The sequence below is a fragment of the Urocampus carinirostris genome, chromosome 12 (genome assembly GCF_059441175.1).
Source record: "Urocampus carinirostris isolate Australia breed hairy pipefish chromosome 12, RoL_Ucar_1.0, whole genome shotgun sequence".
Taxonomy (NCBI): domain Eukaryota; kingdom Metazoa; phylum Chordata; class Actinopteri; order Syngnathiformes; family Syngnathidae; genus Urocampus; species Urocampus carinirostris.
The window spans coordinates 38,950,120-38,963,363 of record NC_142360.1 but is presented as its reverse complement, the minus strand read 5'-3'; the positions used below and the strand labels follow the sequence as shown (position 1 = coordinate 38,963,363).

Sequence of the window (13,244 nt, the reverse complement as noted above, 5' to 3'; positions counted from 1 at the left end):
TATGATGCTACAAAACGTAAACGTACATTAAAAGCATCGTGGAAAGAGGAGTTCACGTGGCTTGTAGCAGACGACGCAACGCAAGCATTGCATGAATGAAAATGGTTAAATACAGATACATACTGATGGCAGATGGAAAACAGCCATGTCATATACATGCAATGAATGTTATAAGTAGATTTATGATGAACTTAATTTTAAAGTGTTGTTCTGTTATATATTCTGATTGTCAATCATTGATAGTTTGCAACAATGGATTTTTTTCTTATTGGATTACAAGTTGTGAAAAATGGGGCAGACAACTTTCTGGCAGGGCAGGCAACTCTTCAGAGTTGTCTGCCCTGCTGTCAGGAGTTTCAGACACCGATATCCAGCTCGGAGATCATGCAAACTTCTGCCAGAGCGATCCAATTTGAGTTAGGGCATAGTTTAGTTCGCATAACAGACGGGACACCATTTATGTCAGCGGTTCCGGTCAAGTACATCAAGGGCACGGTTCAAACTAAAGTTTACAGTCAAGATGCAACACCAACACACCCTGTTTTGGCAGTAAATCGGTATGGAATCCTTTACACGGAAGCTCAGTAATCAATCTATATTGTCGATTGAGACTTTAGGATGAAAACCCACAGAACAAACGGTAAACAGCCAGAAACACCAGCCAAGCATGCAGAGCAATGTGATAAGATGGGCCACACTATGCACACAGCGCAAGTCCCCGCTTTTCTTTACCCAGCATCGTCTGGACTGCAGGTAAAAGCGTTGGTTTCCTTGTTTGCAGTATTTTGCGACATTTTTAAAAAGCACTATGCTTGGGGTGCACACAGAGAGACAGAGAGAGACGGAGGGATAGAGAGAGGGACAGAGAGAGAGAGAGAAAGAGAGAGACGGGGCGAGAGAGAGAGAGAAAGAGACGAGGTGAGAGAGAGAGAGAAAGAGAGAGACGGGGCGAGAGAGAGAGAAAGAGACGAGGTGAGAGAGAGAGAAAGAGACGACGGGGCGAGAGAGAGAGAGAGAGACGGGGCGAGAGAGAGAGAGAGAGAGAGAGACGGGGCGAGAGAAAGAGAGAGGGAGACGGGGCGAGAGAGAGAGAGACATGGCAGGAGAGAAAGAGAGGGAGACATGGCGAGAGGGAGAGATATAGAGATAGGGCGAGAGAGAGAGCGAGAGAGACAGAGACAGAGAGACACAGAGAGAGACAGGGCGAGATAGAGAGAAAGAGAGAGAGAAAGACAGAGACAGACAGACACAGAGAGAGAGAGAGATAAAGAGAAAGAGAGAGAAAGACAGACAAGGACAGAGACACAGAGACACAGAGAGAGAGAGAGAGAGAGAGAGAGAGAGAGAGAGAGAGAGAGAGAAAGAGTGAGAGAGAGAGAGAGAAAACGGTGATTGCTTAATTGTAGAAGAGGCAGAGATGGGTAGAGTTACATTTACTCTTTTACATTTACTCGAGTAAGTTTTGGGAAATTTTCTACTTGTAAAGAAGAAACTGTACTCTTACTCTGCTACATTAGGCTACATTAAACCAGTTTCTTAAATCCCCTTCACATAAGTACGCGACTGTGTCTCTGCTAAGGCGCATTCATTTTCTTATATTTCGATTTGACAGCACACCAAAACAACCACCAGGTGGCATGATTATGAATAATAGAGATGGTTCTCCCTTTCGCTTTCAGTCCCAAGGGAGCTTTTGCTCATTTGTCTCTCCCCAGCAGTCGCACCTTCAAGGTTTTGAGAAAACTCCCGTTTTTTCCCCTCTCTCTTTGATATATTCAGCAGGGAAAGCCAGCGCCTTAAAAGGATCTTTCCAAGGTTTATCTAAAAGGGACGTCGGGTGTGTTTACCGCAAATCTTCCCTGCGAGTGGCGCGTTCCGATTCATAAAACATTGCTTGTGTGCGGTGGTGGGTTCAAGTCCGCGTGTTGAAGGTCTTTGGAAAACGCATTGTTCTTGAACGTCTCTCGGGTGAGCTTGTCCGGCTCATCTAGACCACAGGTGCCAGATCAGGCCCGCTAAGGGATTGAATCCGGCCCGCGAGACAACATTCAGAGAAGCGCAAGAGAAAAACAAGCTGCAGGTTGAAGTATGTCAACTTGATGTTGCCAAAGCCAGGTGCCTCGAACAAAGACTCTCTCTCTCTCTCTCTCTCTCTCTCTCTCTCTTTCTCCTTTTGCTTTAACTTAATTTTTTCCTTTTCTCTCTTTTCTCTCTCTCTTCCTACCCTTCACGCTTTCTTTTCTCTTTTCTCTCTTTCTGTCTTTCTATTTCTCTTTGGATTTCTTTCTTCCTCTCCCTTTCTTTCCCCCTCTCACAAGACTTCTCTTTTTATCTTTTGTTTCTCACGCTCTCCCCCTCTCTCTCTTTCTTTGTCCCGCCCTCTCTCTCCTTTTCCCTCCCTCTTTCTCTGATTTCTTTATCTCTCTTTTTCTTTCTCTTGAATCTACTAGTCCGGCCCCCGACAGAATGTTTGTTCTATCGTGTGTTAAAATGAGTTTGACACCCCTGATCTAGACGCTCACACATCCAAACGGACTCCGACAGCATGTTAAATCATTTATGAGAGGCTGGGTCTTCAGCACAGAGGAGGTCAGGTTAGCGAGACTCTATTGCCGACTCTTGCCAACAGTTTCGTCAGAGCGGGATTCGAAAGGAGGTGGGCAAAGTACGGCCCAGGGATTGAGTTTGGCCCGCGAGAGAAGCACAGCAGAAAAAAAGCCGCATCACGTCGAACAACGTCGGCAAAAGACCAGCGCCGGTCCGAAAAACAAACCCACTGTAGCTGTTTTTGCTGACTACTGTTTATCAACCAGAGAACATAGAGAGAGAGATAGAGAGATAGAGAGAGACAGAGAGCGATAGAGAAAGAGATATTTAGAGAAATAGAGATAGAGATATATATAGAGAGAGAGCGATAGAGAGAGAGACAGATAGATAGATATATAGAGAGATAGAGAAAAAGAGAGATAGAAAAAAAGAGATAGATAGATATAGATGTATAGAGATATAGAGATATATATATATATATATATATATATAGAGAGAGAGATATAGATATATATAGAGAGAGAGATATAGATATATATAGAGAGAGAGATATAGATATATATATAGAGAGAGAGAGATATACAGTAGATATAGAGAGATAGATATATATATATATAGAGAGAGAGATAGATATAGAGAGAGATAGAGATAGATATAGAGAGAGATAGAGATAGATATAGAGAGAGAGATAGAGAGAGAGAGATACTTTATTCATCCCTGTAGGGAAATTCACACTTCCAGTAGTATCCTTGCGTTGAAAAACAAAATAATAAAAGAAAAGAAATAAAATACAGAAATACCCAATATAACGTGTTGATACAGAGTATTTAAATAGAGCTACATGAAATACACACTGTAATAAAAATATGGTAATATACAAATGTAGGGGTGGGGTTTAATGCGGGCTTTTACTCCCCCGGGTGGAGTTAAAGAGACTCATGGCATGAGGTAGAAATGATCTGTCCGTGGAACAAGACTGACATTCAACGTTTGAGAAAACCATCCGGATGTTATCGATCTATCTGAACTACTTCACAACTCCCTATTTGTGATTTTTTTTTTTGTGACTTACAGTGTTGGGAATAATGCCATTATGTAACGGGGTCCAACTACTTTTTCTGCAGTTACAACGCCGTTATCGCTAATGGCGGATGTAAATTAAGTTACTTTCAGTTATTGTGTATTTCTCAGACTCCTATGTTACAAATTAATGAAATTAACCTGTTTTTCTATTTCAATACACAAGTAATCATTCACACACACACATACATAGTCTCATTAAAAAATCCATTCCATTTTCCATTGTATGTAATGTACTGCGCATGCGTGACTTTTCAATAAATACGCGCGACTGAACCGGAAGTGGTCAGAAAGATCCGGACAACCGAACGGGCCACGTTGATCTAGCTGGCGAATCGTTCTCCTACTGCAGTAGTCCTTTTAAACGTTATTTCCTGCCTCTGCCTGAATTCCTTGGTCAGCCGTGGGTTTATATTTTTTTTAAACTCAACAGCGGACAAAAGCGGAACGCCAACGTGTCTCCGCAAACCTGTCTCCTTGGATCAGGGGTCACCAACTTATGACACGTGTGCCAGCAGTGGCACGCGAGCGCACGGCACAATAATATTTTTTTAAAATGCGCATTTTTACCTGAAATTTAGACATTTTCAGTTGCGCGCCGTGTTATCTAGAGGCTTTACATTAACGCCCCTCCGTGTGTCAGTGCGTGTTTGCGCGGCGCCTCAGAGGAGAAAGCCGTGTTTTACTCCAGCCGACGAAACACACGCGCGCGATAAATGAACGAATCATGTCGGCTCCTCTAGCGAAAACATCTCGTTCTTTCCAGCGAGCGAGGACAGACGAATGAGGCTTTGTGCAAAAAATGACCGTGCTGTTTGTGCATTATACCTCGAGAGCCTTGTACCGCGCACAGCAAGTTTAAACGTCGTTACGAAACGAAACATGAACATGAATTCAAGAATGAGTCTGACAAGGCAGAGACATGAAAACACGCAGTGTCCAGGTATGGCCAATAAACACAGACCCTGAAAACCTTTGTCACTGCTAAAAACACCACCACTGAAGCAATTTATCACATTGCTCACTGCATAGCAAAGCACAGAAAACCATTTACTGATGGCGAATATCTTAAAGAAGCGTGTGTGCGCATTAATATTCTTTGAGTGTCTGAAACGTTCGCTTTATGGACAAAATAAAACATAACTTGTGCAGGTAAACGAGAAAAAAATGGATTGGCTTATCTTTTATCCCTATGTAATGCAGAGTTATCGGATTTAAGACTATCGGCAAAAATTGAATCCATCTATCAGCCCTATGCAATTTTAATCAACTCGATGGGGCTCACGATTCGAAACGTTTGCGCTACAGAGGTATGCGAAATTTTAAGGAAGACCTGAGTGTTTTTTTCTTAATCCTTCATTCCCGCCTTGTACTGAGACTCGTCAGACTGTTTTAAGGCTCTTAAAACATCAATCCCGCCTATGCATCTGGCCTTCTTAAATCCAGAGAACCTCAAGTCTTACACTTGAAGGCTAAAGCAATCCCTACAAATCTTATCCGAAATGTTGCAAAGCAGTTTTGCGTCATCATTTTTTGACTTTTACGTAAGCTCCGGGAGGGCAATAGGTTTTTGACAGAGGAACATTGTTTTATGATGAGAAATTTCAACATAATCTCGCAAGACTGTTGCGTCAAATATTTAGAATAGAACAGTGTCAAGGAATTCAAAGCTGCCCCATATGATGCACATATACACATTTACTTTAAAGTAACATAGAATAAATTCTGCCCATAGAGGGATGATCTGGTCAAGCGTCCCTGGTCCATATAAAAAGAGGAACTGAACGATAGTTCGCTCTCTTTTCTACTGCCTCGCATGACGGCTCAAATTTAACACCATGATTCCTGGTTTTTGGGAATCAGCGGTTTTTTCTGTACAGGGGAATCTCTCCAAATCGATGAGCATTATAGCAGGAAACTTTTTTTGTGCTAGTAACTTTCAGCAGTCGAAAACTCCCATAATCTCAGTCCCCCCCCCCCCTTTTTTTTGTCTATCATTGATTCTCTGTGTCAATAAATTCTGTGTGTGCTATTTCAATCGGCCTGGTTCATTGATTCCATTTTCTTGGAATTAGTAATTCATTTCAGAACTCAAAGAACTCCAGTAATCACATAATTTAATTTTATCAGTGGAGGATATTCGAGCATACTTCAGAGAAAAAAAGATTTATGGTAAGAGGCAAATGTGTTTACTGATTGCAGTAAAAAATAATTCATTTCAATCTTAACGATTTTCAAAATTAAAACTTGAAAAATCCCTACACGTGCATGATCTGCCTGTAGCGAGAAATGATAAAAGACGTGCTATCTGCTCTCATGTTGTTTATGTTTATGATGTCTTCTTTTTTTCAAACATTTATAAAAACAGCTCGGTGGCCTTGGGGGGTATGGCGCCCGCCCCGAGCCTTGGAGGTAGTGGTTCAAGCCTCGTCTTACCTAAGACTTAAACATTGGTACCCGTTGCCTCCCTGCTTGGCGTTCAGCATTAGGGGTTGGATTTGGGGGGTTTGGTCACCTAATGACTCCCAACACCTCAGTTGGGTTGAGCGAGGGGGCTGGGAATCCCCTCCTCTGAATCAATCTCCCAAAAAGAGTCAGAAATGACTCTCGCCACCTCCCACTAGGGGGATATGGCTGTGGTATATATACATTATATATATATATATATATATATATATATATATATATATGAATATTATAAAAACAGATAATTTTATAATATATATATGTATTATAAAAACAGATAACTTCACTGTACGAGCACATATTTACTACACGATGAAATTCTAATACTTTATTTAAATGTGGCATGATGCAATCATTTATTCATTTCAAACTAGCTTTTTTAACAAAGATTACAGAAAACGAAGACATCACCGTCGTCATTTGAGCGGTAAAAATCAGCGAGGATGTTCAAATAGCGCCTGATGTCATCGTGCCTTGGCCTGGTAAATCGGGATCCTAAAACTGATGAATAGTAATGGTAGGAGCAGTGCAGCGTGGCGAGCAGAGCGAGGAAAGAAAAAAAAAGGAAAAAAAGGAAAAAAGAACCCCACTGCACTCACTCAGCCCGGATAGAAATGGGCCTCAGTGTGGATGACAGGCCTAACAAGCTAAATATAGCCTTCTGGGTTATCTCCTCTGTGGGCACCCAGTCAGTTGTTGCCTTGCGTTATTTACGTGCATCCACACACAAACACAAACATTACGTCACTATCCGTCTCCATAGTGAGGGCTCTCTTTTTCATTCATTGCCACTTTTCTCATGCATCCCTGTCTCTTTTCGCTCGTCATAGTCACTGCCGTCTCATTTTCGGGTTCGCACACCCTTTTCATAGAGAGATAGATGTCTAGATAGAAGTCTAGATAGATAGATATATATACCATAGATATAGATACCATAGATAGATAGAAACATAGAGATAGATAGATAGATGTCTGGATAGATAGATATAGATACCATAGAGACAGATAGATGTCTAGAAAGATAGATGTCTAGATAGATAGATAGAAACATAGAGATAGATAGATGTCTGGATAGATAGATAGATAGATAGATATAGATAGATGTCTAGATAGATGGATAGATGTTTAGATAGATGGATAGATGATATAGATAGATGGATGGATAGATAGATAGATGGATAGATGTCTAGTTAGATGTCTAGATAGATAGATAGATGTCTAGATAGATATAGATAGATGTCTAGATATAGATAGATGTCTAGATAGATGTCTAGATAGATATAGATAGATGTCTAGATAGATAGATGATAGATGTCTAGATAGATAGATGGATAGAAGTCTAGATAGATAGATGTCTAGATAGATGACTAGATAGATAGATGGATAGATGTCTAGATAGATAGATGTCTAGATAGATGGATAGATGTTTAGATAGATGGATAGATGATATAGATAGATATAGATAGATGTCTAGATAGATAGATGGATAGATGTCTAGATAGATAGATGGATAGAAGTCTAGATAGATAGATAGATGTCTAGATAGATGGATAGATGACTAGATAGATAGATGGATAGATGTCTAGATAGATAGATGTCTAGATAGATAGATGTCTAGATAGATAGATAGATAGATACTTTATTCATCCACGCAGGAAAATTCACATTTCCAGCAGCATCCCTGCGCTGAGAACATACAATAATAAAGCAAAAAGAACACAATATGCAAATACCCAATGTGACGTGCTAATACCCATTGTAGCGTGCTATATAGAGTATCTAGATAGTGCTACACAGAATACACATTGCAATAAAATACAGTAATATGCAATGTAGGGGGTGTGGTTTAATGTGGGCCTTTACTCCGCCGGGTGGAAATAAAGAGCCTCATGGCATGAGGAAGAAAAGATCTCTTCAGTCTGTCCGTGGTACAAGACTGTGACAGCAGTCTGTTGCTGAAGCTGCTTATCTGTCTGGATATAATGCTGTGTAGTGGATGTGATGAATGGCCAGATTCAAGCACTTTCAAGGCCAATTTTTTACATTTTCTAGTGCCTTCATAAAAAGAAATCCAGCGCTGATCAAAAAAACGTTTTTGATGACTAACATAAAATCGCTATCTTGCTACTAGCACATACTTTGTGCTATTTTGGGCGGTTCCTGTCTAAAGTGTCTGAAACTCATGAGAAAAAGTTAGCGGACACCAGGGCAGACAACTCCATTGGCGCAAAGTATTAAGGATTGATAATCAGAATATATATAACAGAACAACACTTAAAAATGAAGTTTATTATAAATCTACTTATAACATTCATTGCATGTACATGACATGGCTGTTTTCCATCTGCCATCAGTATGTATCTGTATTTAACCATTTTCATTCATGCAATGCTTGCGTTGCGTCGTCTGCTACAAGCCACGTGAACTCCTCTTTCCACCATGCTTTTAATGTATTTTTTCGTTTTGTAGCGTCATCAGTTTTTTTAGCTTCTTTTGAATATTTCTTCTGGGGGTGAGGATTTGGCTTGATTCCTAACCATTTAAAGATTTTTCTTGGGTTTTTATATCCATCCATCCATCCATTATCTGCACCGCTTAACCTCAGTAGGATCACGGGGGTGCTGGAGCCCATCTCAGCTATAGAGACAGACACTCAGTCACTCGCTCATTCACACCTAGGGGCAATTTGGACCCACCAATTAGCCTGAAACGCATGTTTTTGGAACGTGGGAGGAAACCGGAGTGCCCGGAGGAAACCCACGCAAGCACGGGGAGAACATGCAAACTCCACACAGGAGGTTCGATCTCATGACCTCAGAACTGTGCCGCACACGCGCTAACCACTGCGCCGCCGTGCTGCCCTTGCGTTTTTATATATTATTAAATTATACAGATTTAATATACAGTTAAGCCCTGTGATTGGCTGGCAACCAGTTCAGGGTGTCCCCTGCCCACTCCCCGATGATAGCTGGGATGGGCTCCAGCACCCCCGCAACCCTACTGAGGATAAGCGGTGCAGCTAATGAGATGAGAGATGAGGTAATATACAGTTATATAGCATTTAAATTATATTCATTTTTAAGGAGTACCAAGCATTTTTGGGGAATATCGGAATTCATAATTCCAGCCTAGGTACGAAAAAAAAAAGAAAACATGTATTTTGCTGCCTACATTTACAGTATATGTACATTTTTTGGTTTCTCACCTTACATTTATTAGTTGAATTCTCTCTCTTCATCTTGTTCTCTCTCTCTCTTGCCCCGTCTCTCTTTCTCTTTTCTCTCTCCCCGTCAGCCCCTTTCTCTTTTTCTCTCTCACCGTATCCCCCAGTCCCTTTCTCTCTTTCCCTCCCTCTCGTTCTCCTCTCATCTGTCTCTTCCCTTCTCTCTCTCTCTCTCTCCCAGTCTCTCCCCATATGTCTCTCTCCCAGCCTCCCAGTCTCAATCTCTCTTTCTCCCCTCTCTCTCCTCGTCAGCCTGTTTCTCTCTCTCTCTCTCTCTCTCTCTCACCGTCTCCCCCAGTCCCTTTCTCTCTTTCCCTCCCGCTCGCTCTCCTCCCATCATTCTCTTCCCTTCTCTCTCTCTCACAGTCTCTCCCCATGTCTCTCTCCCAGCCTCCCAGTCTCAATCTCTCTTTCTCCCTTCTCTCTCCTCGTCAGCCTGTTTCTCTCTCTCTCTCCCAGTCTCTCCCCATGTGTCTCTCTCCCAACCTCCCAGTCTCCATCTCTCTTTCTACCTTCTCTCCCCGTCAGCCCGTTTCTCTCTCTCTCTTACTGTATCCCCCAGTCCCTTTCTCTCTTTCCCTCCATCTCGCTCTCCCTCCCATTTGTCTCTTCCCTTCTCTCTCTCTCCCCCAGTCTCTCCCCATATGTCTCTCTCCCAGCCTCCCAGTCTCAATCTCTCTCCCCCATCTTGTTCTTTCTACCCACCTCCCCGTCTAAATCTCTCTCTGCCCGTCTCTCTCCCTTATCTCTCTCTCCTGTCTCTCTCCCTTCTCGTCCCTCCCCCATCTCCCCTGTGTCCCTATCTCCCTCACTGTCCGTCTCCCTCGTCGTCTCGCTCTGTCTCTCTCTCGTTTCCCATGCATCTATTGTTAAATTCAAGCCCTCCCATCTGCGCATCTATCCAGCTTAAAGTCCTGATCCGGCCTGCCCTCACGGGTTTATAAAAGGCCAATCGCTTCGCAGACGGCGCATATCAAATTCTGGATTTTGTACTACTGACTTACGGCTTACGGCGCACGAGAACCTTTAGTCTCATACGGTCACCCACAAAGAGGAACCACAGCAGCCACAAATGGAGAAAATTGTGATTTTTTTGTGTGGGGCCAAAACACGCTTAGATCCATTAATCTGAGTCATCAAGAAGTACCAAGCGCAGATAACACCAAGGAAGCAAACATAGAAAGTAGAATGAGGGGACTCAAGTGTGGCTATGTTTGGGGAAACGTGAGCATAGACTCACCATGATGTAATGCCGCTGCATCTCAGTCTTCTCACTGGCGAGCTTCTCACATTCCAGCTTGAGGCTACGAGGACACATCAAGATGTGAGAATGAAATAGTTCCACTGGATTCGAGTGCATGCATCATCACCAATGTTCCCTGTCATTTTCCACGGGTCGGAGCGTTCACACAAAGTCGGCGAGCAACGCTTGAAACAACAGTGAGCAACAGCAATCCCAAGTGTGGCAACTAAGTCATTACCAAACATGTCCAAAACTTGACATCACGTTTCATTTTGCTGAGTTTCCGGCAATGCAAAATTCTTTTTCACTTTTGAATGAATTGATTCATGTACTGTTGCAAAGGTTGTACGGCCTACAAACGTCATTTGTTTTTACAATACTTTCACAAGATTTCCATTTTTTTTTTCTGGTATCTTTTTTTGAATAATACTAACATTTTGGGGGGCTTATTGAGTCGGTTGCACGATACACAACTGTATTTAATTACATGTTTTAGTGTATCTCCTTTTATTTGAAATTCCTTTTTAAAAAAATGTCATTGTGTTTATTTTTTCCTAACTGTTACTTTTTTCTTGCTTTTTTGTTCTCTATTTACTTTTTTTTCCTTTGTTACTTTCTTTTCTTTTTTCTGGCTTTTATTTTTGAATTTTTCCTTCTTTTTTTCTCTTCCTTTTGTTTCTTTTTTCTCAGCTTTTCACTACTTTTTCATTTTGGTATTTTTTTCTTTTTTGTTCTATTCCCCCTTCCTTTAAGTCATATTGTGCATAATTCTACATAATATTTGGTCATATAGGGATGAAAGAAGCAAAAACAACCTGAAGAGCCGTTTTGAACCCGAAAGCCGGTTCCTTTTAATGAGCCGAGCCGAAGAAGCCAGTTCTCGAAAAACTCTACTGACATTACTCAACTTCATTTTACTTCGACCTTGACTTCCAAATACCGCATTTAAAACACAGTATCAGGGGAACCCGTGTATTTTTACCTTCATGCATCGTAACTTGACTTAATTTGCTTCTTAATTCCAATTTCGAGCCGTGATTTTTGTGAGCTGGCTAAAATTTCTTGTGCGCGGAAAAGCTCTCGGTAGTGCGCAATTGCACACGCACGCAGCTTAGAGGGAATATTGATCATCACAAATGTAAAAAGGAGTACAATTGTATGCTGATTTCTGCGTCCATGGCAAAATAACGCTGGCAAAAAATAGTAAATAATAAATAACTGACAATTACCGTAAATTCTGGACTACAACACGCACCTGATTAAAAACTACGGCACTGGATTTTAAGCGACAGGCTTGAAAATAAACTTATTCACGTCCATTCCTGACATTAAAAGAAAAAAAAACTGTGGGGAAATGTCTAGTACAGAAAAGTAACACATCGTGCCGCAAGTTTAATGCTCGTTTGCGGACTGAGTCCGCAGATGTCAATATCAATTAACAAGTGGAGCAGTTAATATTTCAATTTGCATTAACATATATGCACAATTGCGTCAAAAACAGTCGCAAAAGAAAACTCAATGTACTTCTTTCATCAGTATTCGGACCTTTTCCATCGCCAATTTCAAGCACTTTTCAAGGATTAAACTCAACATTAAAATTCAAGCATTTTCTAGGATTTCAAGCACCTGTACAAACCCCATTTAATTTTTGCCCTTACAATATATCCCCACAATAGTAATTGATGAATAAACAGCAGATACATAATCTCAAAAGGTACCTGTGATATTGGGCCTGGAGGAACTGGAATTCCTCCTTGATGCGGTCCAGAGTTTCCAGGACGGTGAACTTGAAAGACTGTCCAGGTTGCAAAGGGACCTTGGCGAGAAACAAAAAGGACACACGTGAAGGCAAAATGAAAGACGGACAATTTTCAATGCACCCGATGAAAGTGAGGAAAGGTCACTTCCTCTTCCCACGCATCATAAAGCGCCGTCCTCCGCTAATGACTCTTCCACCTTCCTTCTTTTTTCGCACGATCGCTCTTGCACATTAGCATCTTGCCCGCTTTTCTCCACGGCACGCTAATGTATTCCAGCCTCTGAAGGACTGCGACGGACGGGAACGTCATTAGAATAACTTACGGAGGGATCAAGGCACCTGCTAAAAGCTAAACAAGGACCGATGGGACAAAATGCCTCTCGGGGGAACGGCCGTCATCCCCCATGTTTGTAGTCTGAGATAGATAGATAGATGTCTAGATAGATAGATGTCTAGATAGATAGATGGATTGATAGATGTTCAGATAGATGTCTAGATAGACGTCTACATAGATAGATGTCTAGATAGATAGATAGATGTCTACATAGATAGATGTCTAGATAGATAGATAGATGTCTAGATAGATAGATGTCTAGATAGATAGATGTCCAGATTGGTGTCTAGATAGATAGATGTCTAGATAGATGTCTAGATGGATGTCTAGATGGATGTCTAGATGGATGTCTAGATGGATGTCTAGATAGGTGTCTAGATGGATGTCTAGATAGGTGTCTAGATGGATGTCTAGACGGATAGATGTCTAGATAGATAGATGTCTAGATAGATAGATGTCTAGATAGATAGATAGATAGACAGATGGATAGATAGATGTCTAGATAGATAGATGTCTAGATGTCTAGATAGATGTCTACATAGATAGATGTCTACATAGATAGATGTCTAGATGTCTAGGTAGATGTCTAGAT

General features: G+C 41.5%; 1 protein-coding gene across 4 annotated transcripts in view; it reads right to left on the bottom strand.

Annotated features, from left to right (window-relative positions):
• The window catches only part of tle2b (TLE family member 2, transcriptional corepressor b), a 99,729-nt gene that overhangs the window by 67,119 nt on the left and 19,366 nt on the right, over nucleotides 1–13,244 (bottom strand). For all 4 annotated transcript variants that reach the window (XM_088350538.1, XM_088350537.1, XM_088350539.1 and 1 more), the window contains 2 exons: nucleotides 12,278–12,375; nucleotides 10,557–10,620 (listed from right to left, as the gene is read on the bottom strand). In XM_088350538.1, the coding sequence (XP_088206664.1) occupies nucleotides 10,557–10,620; nucleotides 12,278–12,375 (162 nt within the window). The remainder of the gene's footprint in view (nucleotides 1–10,556; nucleotides 10,621–12,277; nucleotides 12,376–13,244) is intronic.